Consider the following 10200-nt stretch of genomic DNA (forward strand, 5'->3'; position numbering starts at 1 on the left):
AGATTCGCAAAAATAAATAAATAAATAAGTAATTTTTTTTATTTCAACTAATAATTATCATATATATATATATATATATGTTGTATTATTTTATTTTTATTATTTAAAAAAAGTAGGTTTAATAATATTTTAAGATCAGAGTAAACATGTTTAAAAGAATGAAAAAAAAAGAATTTTATTGATTTTTTTAATAAAAATAAGCTTCTTAAAATATTTTTATACTTTGCGAATATATCAGATATCCGATTTGATCCAATCCACAAATGTGTGGATCGGATTCAAGTTTAAAAAGTAAAAACGGTAGATATTGAATCCGATTCGATGATTTTAGTGCAAATCGGATCAATATTTTAGTCATATCCGATCCGCATTCACCCCCTAATTATTAGAAATGTTTTTCTATTATTTGTTTTTTTTTTCGATGAGTATATCCGATATTTGATAGCTGACCCGATCCGCAAATTGTAGATCCGATTTCTAAAAAAATACTAATATTATTAGATCCGATCTAATCTAATGATTTTAGTACGAATCGGATAAAAAATTTAGTCATATCCGATCTGATCTAATTTTGTTACATTGATTACGATAACTATATACTTTTAACCACACTTTTACTTAAAAGTGTATTTATTAATTAAAATTAAAATAATATTTTTTATTATTTAACAATGTTTTTTAATTGAAAGAATAAAAATATTGCGAAAACGTTAAATAGTATAATTTTAATATTTTTTGAATGTAGCTAAAACTGTTTACCCACCATTATCATTGTAGCCATAAGCATGGTAAACTTTACCCATGTATGTATATATATAGATATATGGGCTTTAGGCCTTTAGCTCTGTGCTTTCCATCATTATTGCTTGAACACTGAATTGCAGTGTCTTCCAAGCAAGTTGAACATTATTATTATTATTATTATTATTATCATTATTGTCTCTTCCTTCTCTTGAATTCCGATCTCTTCTTTTATTTATTCTTATTCTTCAGTCTTTCGATATTTCCCACCAGAACAAAATAATATATACATATATCAGGTGGTGATTCCATGAATATGGCATGGAAGAAAGGGGTTGCGTTGTGGTTGTGGCTCCTTCTTCTGCTGTTTATTACTTCAACATCTTCATCTTCATCATCATCAGCATCTCATCGTTTATTGTTGGACAATAATAATGGATCGTCCTTACTCGGCCTTACACCACCCATGGGGTATGCCTACCTCCTTTAATTAATTCTTTAATCTTATTTTTCATTTATTATCATTTATATCTTATTATAGACAATGCTAAGAAGCTAACACTTTCAGTGTCAACAAGAAAAAAAAAATAGTTAATATTAATTCAAATGTAGAAAAAAAAAGCGTCAATTTTCTAACATTTTTCTTACATTATTTAAGTATATAACCATACTTTTTTTTTATATTTTTTTTGTTAATGGTTAAAATCAATCACTATTCTAATAATTTTTTGTGGTATGTATAGTTGATTGGCCACTAAATTAAAAATTAATGACCAATTTAACAACCAAGAGTTTTTAAAAGATTCAAAAACCTAATTTTTTGTTTTAGTCACTAAATGGTTACTAATTTAGCTTTAGTGACCAATTAGAATGATTTTAGTGTTTGTAGCTAAATTTTAAATTAACAATCCTTTCAGCGATCAAATTGAATACGGTTTTGATATTGGTGGCTAAACTGATGCTAGATAAAGACCAATTATTTTTTGGTTATTATAAAACCTGATCGATCGCAAAAATCAAATGGATCGTTATTCCAAAAGTTTATTGTAGTGTGATTATTCTTAATGTATGTTATAACAAGACTTAATTTAGTTGAAAAAGGCTTATATATTCTCGTTCAAAGACTCTTCTACACCAATAATTAGGTTTCATTATTGTAACTTTTTTCCTTCTAATATCATAAAAACTCCTTAATTGATAAGGCAAAAAAAAAAAAAAAATCCAGAAATAAGTGGTTATAACCAATTGATTTAATAGGGTAGGTGTAGAATATGTAACATAACCATCAATAATGTGTCAAATCCTGAGTTGATTTTTATTTTTGTATACGCACAAAACCATATGGATAAGTCTCACATGGATACCCATAATAGTGCTTGGTCACAAGATGATGCATATCGTCGCATTAGTTAGTGCTAAATATATATAAACCATGATTTAATTTGTGGACTTTATAACACACCTCAACATCAAAACATTAGGTGCAAGCTAGAGCCATTAATTACGTGTCCTTGCATTTGTTTATAGATATATATTATATATTGATTTACCTAAGCCACTATTTATAGGGAACAATAATCCAATCTTATCTCGAGTTAGTTGCTATTATTTGTTGTTGTGTTTACCCTACCAGCTTTAATTTATATATGCATATAAAGCTAATAAGTAAGTATCCATTATTGATATATTGGGGTTGGACAATCAATAATGATATATAATAACAACCAACATTATTTCGATTATTTATCTTCACATTTTCAGCCAAGCTTTATCATTTTCATTTGACAACTTAAGTATTAGGGATCGGAGCTTTATAATTTAGATTTTATTACTACAAATAGTATTAACGTTGTTATCCAGCTCACATGACAAAAATTCCATGAAGAACTAAGTAGTCTTTTCAGTGAGAAATTTGTTTTTTTTTTTTTTTTAAATTAAATTCTTGACAAGTCTAAATATTCTGTTTAAAGATTAAGATATTTATTAGAATTAAAATTGAGTAAGTTTAACTCAACCTAAAAAATTAGTTTATGAGACGAGAGATTACGCCCAATAACATTGATATATAAACCGTGATGCTTACTATGGTCATTAAAATGGGTTAATTAAATTCGTTGGATCAACTTGTTTATCTGTTTAAACAAGTAGACTTTTGCCAATAAAATCAGATTCATTTAAATTTTAGATTAAATGAATTGAGTCCGACGATTAATCTAAAAAATAACAGATTAAAGTAACTGTTTAAACTTTTGTGTTTTATAAAAGAAAAAAAAATACTTTTTTAAATATAATTTTTTATCGACTCAAATATCCGACTCTAACCACTAAAAAAACTTTGTTTGTTTAAGATTTTTTTTTTGTCTAAAAGTAACATTTTTTGTTAAAATATTATTTTTAATCCGAAAATTAAATTTTTTAAAAATTAATAGGGCAGCCGGTTTAATTCGACATAGACTGGTCATTAATGATCTAGGCTTGAAAATTAAAGTCTATGAAACGGATTTAGGCAAATTAAGCTTAAATGAATCCGTCTAACCTGATTTATTTGACATTTCTAGTCATACTATGTTAAGATTGAGATTGGATAAATTGAACTCAATTTTAAAAATTAGTTCATGAAAAAAATGATATCTCATATACACTTATAAATTGTGTAAAAATTTTATATATAAGAGATGTTAGATTTGTAATTATATCTATTAAGAAGACCAATAATCATCCTAGTTAGTTGGTATAGTTTATGTTTTTTTAATAGAATAAGGAGTATTAGTATTAAGGGAGTGGATCCTCTCCAGTGAATAAAAAACTGGATGGTGTGCAGTGTTTAATCTAACCATTCACCATATTCTCTCTCTTATTTATTTCTGGTCCCACTATTAAAATCAAAAGTGAGAGATTGCACTGTATTTTGTCAAGTGTTGAAAAAACTGGAAAGGATCCATTTCCTTAGTATTAAAAAGTGGTTCTATATTACTTTCAGTTTTCCATAAAAAAATCAATTGCGAATATAATATCTTGCATATATTAAATGAGCAATTATTGATAAATCAGATGGAATAGCTGGAATCACTTTGACTGCCAAATTAACGAAGACTTGATTCGACAAACAGGTAAACGCCGTTATAACTTGATGAAACTATAATCACAGACGTTTGATTTTTAATACGATAATATATTTAAGAATCATTTAGGGTGTATTTGGAATACAATTAATAAAAATTATTTTTATACACAATAATATATTTTAAAATATTTTTTGTTTTGTTTTGAAAACCAAGAATTAAATTGATTTTATAAATCATACGAATTTGCTTTAACATACACTTGCCTCAAATCTTTTATACATATATATAATTTAATTAGAATTGAAATTATTTGGAGTACTAAAAGTATAAAAAGTCATTTTTACCATTTAAACAGTATTAAACTATTAATGTATAAGAAGATGATTTGAAATAAATAATAATAATAATAATAATAATAATAATAATAATAATAATAATAATAATAATAATAATAATATAAAAAGTGATTTTCTGATGGTTGAATGAAGATTGTACAGTAAATAAATAATAATAAAATTATAAATTAAGTTATTATATCAATTTTTAAATTAAATATTTTTATTTTATATAATTAATTCCAAATATAATGTTTTATTTTCATTTCAAATGATTTTAAATTAAATTAAATCAATGCAAAATATTTTATTTCTAACACAATTGGACGTATATTAATATTTTATAGATAGAATTAAAAACTAATAACATATGTTATTTATATATCTTTCAATATGCAGCTGATGCAATGGTGTCAACGGGTCTTTCTGCTTTGGGATACCATTATATCAACATAGGTACGACAAAAATTTATAATAATAATAATAATAATTATTATTATTATTATTATTATATAGGAGTAAACATTATTATCATTACCAATAACTATCATTCAATTCATCTACTATATATTGGAAAAATCTTAATATTTTCTTTTTTTAGATGATTGTTGGGGAGAATTGAACCGAGACTCACAGGTAATGAATAATATTATTTATTATTTATTACTATTATTAAAATTAAAAAAAAAATGTTATGCTTGCAAGTTGCAAGTAAGCTATATATGTAGTTAATGATAAAAAAAAAAAAAAGCAAAAGGATAAAAATAAAATACAGAATGCTGATGCTAACATTAATTGAGAGAGATTAGTTACTGAATAATCGAAAAATTAATACTAAAAAATTACAGTTAATTAATTATATCAAGTGATCACGAGAAAATTCACATGATAAAAATGTTTTTATTTTTTTGTGATAGGGCAATTTGGTTGCAAAAGCTTCAACATTCCCTTCAGGAATTAAGGCTCTAGCCGATTATGTTCATAGCAAAGGTTTAAAGTTAGGAATTTATTCCGATGCTGGGTATGTATCTCAGATTAAACACAATATTAATATTAAAAATTTATTATTTTTAATTTTTTAATTACAATAAAATGATTAAAATCTTTGTAGAAATCAGACATGCAGCAAAACTATGCCTGGATCACTGGGACATGAAGTACAAGATGCAAAAACATTTGCTTCTTGGGTAATATATTCATTTAAAAGTCATTTTATACTTATATAAAATTTTTTTATTTCGATTCATGTATGTATAATTAACTTATGTTTTCAATGTTATTTTAGGGAGTTGACTACTTGAAGTATGATAATTGTAACAACAATAATATAAGCCCCAAAGAGAGGTATTAATTAATGGGATTTAATAATATATATATATAATCAATGAATTTATAGATTTTATTTATGAATCAGGTACCCAAGAATGAGTAAAGCTTTATTAAACTCTGGAAGATCAATCTTCTTCTCTATGTGTGAATGGTGAGATAGAGTAGTTGAATATCATAAACATGTTTATTTCTTAGGAACATTGATTACTTATATGTTTAGAAATTCCAATTGAAAAAATTTAGGGGCGAGTAACTTTGTTAAATTCTGGTCAGCATGTAACCAGCAAAAAAAAGTGAGTCATTAGATGAAATCTCACACCATTAAAATCATCATTAATAATTATTTAATGACTACAAATCACAAAAATTGCTGGCCCTAACATTCTTCGTTGCAATTTTCTTTTCAAACACAGGGGATTGGAAGATCCAGCAATTTGGGCCCCAGGTGTTGGAAATAGTTGGAGAACAACTGGAGACATTAAAGATAACTGGGACAGGTGACTATCAATAATAATAATAATAATAATAATAATAATAATAATAATAATAATAATAATAATGTGGTTTATGAGAAATTTAATTCCCTTGTTGGAATTTGTTTTTCAACATTGTGCAGCATGACATCTCTTGCAGATCAAAATGACAAATGGGCTTCTCATGCTGGACCTGGAGGATGGAATGGTAATTATCTATCTTTATTATTATTCGTTGTTATTAGGGCCGGAAGTGAGCTGAACTGAGTTGAGCTAGACCAAGCCCAAGCTCGGCTCACAAAAATTGAGCTTAGCTCACAGCTCGCCTCATTAATAATCGAGCATATTTCTTAAATCTCAAGTTCGACTCATTGAAAGCTCACGAGTTGGCTCGAACTCACGAGCTGGCTCAAATAATAGAAACATAAATACATAATCTATAATTCTATATCAATAAATTATAACTTATATATTTTAAAAGATCAATTTTATATATTGTTATCTATCAATAAATTATAAATTTTTATTTATGTCCTACATTAAAATTATATGTAAAAAATAAATATAAAATTTTAAATAATTAAGATCATTAATATATATAATATTTAAAGTATAGATTAAATGCATATAGGATATGTGTATTAATAATTATAATTATATATATATATATAATCGAGTCAGCTCATGAGCTAATGAACTAAGCTTATCCAAACTCAAGCTTGACTCATTTAATTTATGAGCTTAATTCCAAGCTCAAGTTTGGCTCACTAGCTCATGAGTTTAGCTTATCGAACTATTAACGAGTCGAGCTCGAGCTAGCTCATGAGTTGGCTTGACTCACTTCTAGCCCTAGTTACTACAGTATATTTGTTATTAAAAATAATAAAAGTCTTAATTTATTCTTTCAATTTTTAATAAAAAGGACTTTGATTTTTTTTTCTTAATTTTTTGATGTTTCTAAAAATTAATATATATTTTTAAATTTTTACTTATTTAAATATTAAAAAATTAACTAAAAAGATAAATTAAGATTGAAACTTATCGGAGAACATTTGTCAAGGATCTTAAAATAAAGTGATTTTTTTGAAGAGTAAATTATATTCAACGTTTATAATGCATTAATTTTGTATTTAATAAATTAAAATAACTATATATTATAAATTTCTATGAACAGATCCTGACATGCTTGAAATTGGAAATGGAGGCATGACAACAGAAGAATACCGTGCCCATTTTAGCATATGGGCATTAGCTAAGGTATTTTCATTTCTATATATGTCACAAAATTTTATGGACAAAATGTATGTTATATATATTATAACTATTTTGCTTTTTTTTTTTTTTTTCTTTCTTTAATTTATAGGCTCCTCTGTTGATTGGTTGTGATATTCGAGCCCTTGATAAGACCACAAAGGAACTGCTAAGCAATTCAGAAGTTATTGCTGTAAACCAAGGCAAGAGAAAAAGCTCAAATCTAATAATAATAATTATTATTATTATTAAAATTTATTAAACAATGAATGCCTTTTAAGCTATTTACTTTCATATATATTGCAGACAAACTAGGAGTTCAAGGAAAGAAGGTGAAAAGTAATAATGGTTTGGAGGTAAATTTTTTTTAAAAATGTTTAATAACAAAAAAATATTAGCAAAAAATTATTAAAATTTATTATTTTGTATTTTATTTAATAGAAATTATTTTAATATAGAGATGAAGAGGGTTGAAGATGGATATTTGAAGTGTATTACAGTAGAGGTAGTATAGAGAGCTAATGGAATATTTGTATAATGTGTATAATGAGGATTTAGAGATGTTCAATTCAGTATTAGAGATATAACCATTAGTATTATTTTTTTTATCAGTTTAAGCTTTTGGGATTGTAGATGTATAAAAAAAGTGTTCAACATGCATCTTGCGTGTTGACAAGATGATGACATGTGTTCAATACGCACCTTGCGTGTTGACTTTTTATCTGCAAAATTCACTCACCTGTAATTACACAAAATAACCTCATTTTTAACAAACATACTAATATTTTTTCCATATAAAAAAAATTAGCCTTTATTTAATGTATTTTATAATAAATAAATATTAAATAAAATAAATTTAAATTATTTTATTATCTCTCTAGTATTATTAATTTTTTTTCTTTTTTTTTTCTTGTACTTGCTATATTGTTTTTGTAATGACGTCAATAACAAAAATATTTTATTTGTACAATATTTCTGTATACTAAATTAATTGCATCAAAATTATTCTAGGTGAAATTGCAAAATTATGATAGTACCTTATTAGAAGAGAAAATTGTTGTAGGTTTGGGCAGGTCCTCTTAGTGGAAACAAGGTGGCAGTGATCTTATGGAATCGAAGCTCATCAAAAGCAAAAGTAACAGCTTCATGGTCTGATTTAGGCCTAAAATCTGCAACTTCAGTTCATGCAAGAGATTTATGGGAGGTTAGATTTCTTTTTATAATATTAGAGAAATTAGTTGCTGATAAAATAAATTTAAAAAAAATTAATCCCTAGGTAGTGTTTGGTGGAGAGACAAAGATGAAAAGACTGAAACTGAGAGACAGAGACTAAGAGACAGGGATTGAAATAAATCTCAGTATTCTGTTTGGTGCAAAATGAGAGACAGGAATTGAAACAAGAATAAAACTCTAATTTAATTTACACAAAGGGTAAAATTGGAATTAATTAATTGAAATGAAAGTATTTTAGGTATAAAATGTTATTAAAGTTTCAGTCTCCATCTCTAAAAATTTCAGTCACTTGTGTCCCTATTTTTTGGAGGTACTGAAATACTGAAATTTTAGAGACAGAGACAGAAATTTTAGTACCAGTCTCTGAACTAACAAATGGCCATACAACAATAATGTAGAACATTTTGATACATAATTGTTTTGATTATATATTTGTATTTTTTTGTTTTTTTGGCAGCATTCAACAACATCATCAGTTTCAGGAGAAATTTCTGCTGAATTAGATTCACATGTTTGTAAGATGTATATCCTCACTCCCAACTAAGATATTGAATTCATAAAAGACAAAAACTAAACAGGATTCCAAGTACTCAAAATTTTTTTGGCAACTTTCAATGTTTCCATCTTCAAAGAAGAAAGAAAACAGAGGAAATTAAGTAGTCAATAATAATAGGAAGTGTAAGGGGAAAATGTAAGTTATGTTCGTCTCTTAATTAAGGTTATTATTATTATTATTATTATTATTATTGTTGTTGTTGTTGTTGTTGTTGTTGTTGTTGTTGTTGTTGTTGTTGTTGTTTAGATGCACTTGATTTGGATACAATATGCCTTTCTAAGATTTGTTTTCGTTTTTAACGAAAATGTGAGAAAGTAAAATAAATTTTGATGATTAAGTAATTTGGTTTAGGAGAAAACAGGATGCTTCAAGAAAGAATCACAATTATATATATTGTGATTAATTTAAAATCAAGGGTTAGTAGTTAAATTAGTCCTTAAAAGATAAGATATTTTTTAAATTTATTTTTAAAAAATTTTTTTAATTAAATTAATTCTTCAAATATTACGAATTAATCATATTTGTCTTTCAGTCATTCCATTAACAATTTTCTTCAAAAATTGATGTTGTAAAACGTTAATTGATAACATATATAATACTGTCTAATTGATATTGACCAAATATGTTTATGAAAATTTATTAATTTAATTATTTTTTCCAATTACAAAAATTATATTTCTAATATGATTTAGTGACTAAATTGATAGATTTTCATAAACATATTTATTCAATGTTTAATTGAACATGTTATGTGTCATATATTTTATCAGTTAACATTTTATATCATCAACCATTAAAAAAAATTGTGAATGGAGTAACTGAACGACAGATATGATTAATTTTTAATCTTTAAAAGACTAATTTAATTAAAAAAAATATTTTAAGAACAATTTAAAAAATGCCTTATTTTTTAGGGACTAATTTGACTTTTATCCTTAAAATCAATTTAAATTGAAAGATGAAAATTTTGAAAAACTTATTACACGGTCAAAGATGATGATTCATAGTCAAGTATTTTAACTTTACTTACAACTCATACAAATTAAAGTTTGTAACTTACAACATATTGAACTGATGAATAAGATAAGTTATCAAGTCCATAAACATGACAAGTTAACAAATGAAGTATAATTTTAGTCTCTAAAATTTTATCCAAAAATTAAAATTATTCTTAAAATTTTTTTTGCGTTCAAAAAATTTTGGGACAAAAATACTGT

At 25.3% G+C, this 10200-nt stretch overlaps 1 protein-coding gene across 1 annotated transcript; it reads left to right on the top strand.

The window, feature by feature from the left end:
• The first annotated feature begins 823 nt into the window (after window positions 1-823).
• On the top strand, window positions 824-9167 carry LOC107641437 (alpha-galactosidase). The gene is made up of 15 exons (XM_088486765.1): window positions 824-1212; window positions 3793-3851; window positions 4541-4597; window positions 4743-4777; window positions 5059-5162; window positions 5253-5328; window positions 5427-5485; window positions 5556-5621; window positions 5884-5967; window positions 6087-6151; window positions 7118-7200; window positions 7307-7397; window positions 7501-7550; window positions 8258-8398; window positions 8885-9167. Exons 1-15 carry the CDS (start codon window positions 1052-1054, stop codon window positions 8969-8971), a joined length of 1218 nt encoding a protein of 405 aa, XP_088342891.1. The 5' UTR covers window positions 824-1051; the 3' UTR covers window positions 8972-9167.
• Window positions 9168-10200: the final 1033 nt, after the last annotated feature.

Source organism: Arachis ipaensis, chromosome B5 (genome assembly GCF_059453495.1).
Source record: "Arachis ipaensis isolate K30076 ecotype BB chromosome B5, ASM5945349v1, whole genome shotgun sequence".
In the NCBI taxonomy this organism is placed as follows: Eukaryota; Viridiplantae; Streptophyta; class Magnoliopsida; order Fabales; family Fabaceae; genus Arachis; species Arachis ipaensis.

Excerpts from the sequence above, each read along its gene's own strand:
- LOC107641437 (XM_088486765.1), top strand. The coding sequence starts at position 1,052 with ATGAATATGGCATGGAAGAAAGGGGTTGCGTTGTGGTTGTGGCTCCTT. Across the intron at positions 5,622-5,883 it reads TTCTTCTCTATGTGTGAATG|GGGATTGGAAGATCCAGCAA; the intron begins GTGAGATAGAGT and ends TTTCAAACACAG. Across the intron at positions 7,551-8,257 it reads AAAGTAATAATGGTTTGGAG|GTTTGGGCAGGTCCTCTTAG; the intron begins GTAAATTTTTTT and ends AAATTGTTGTAG.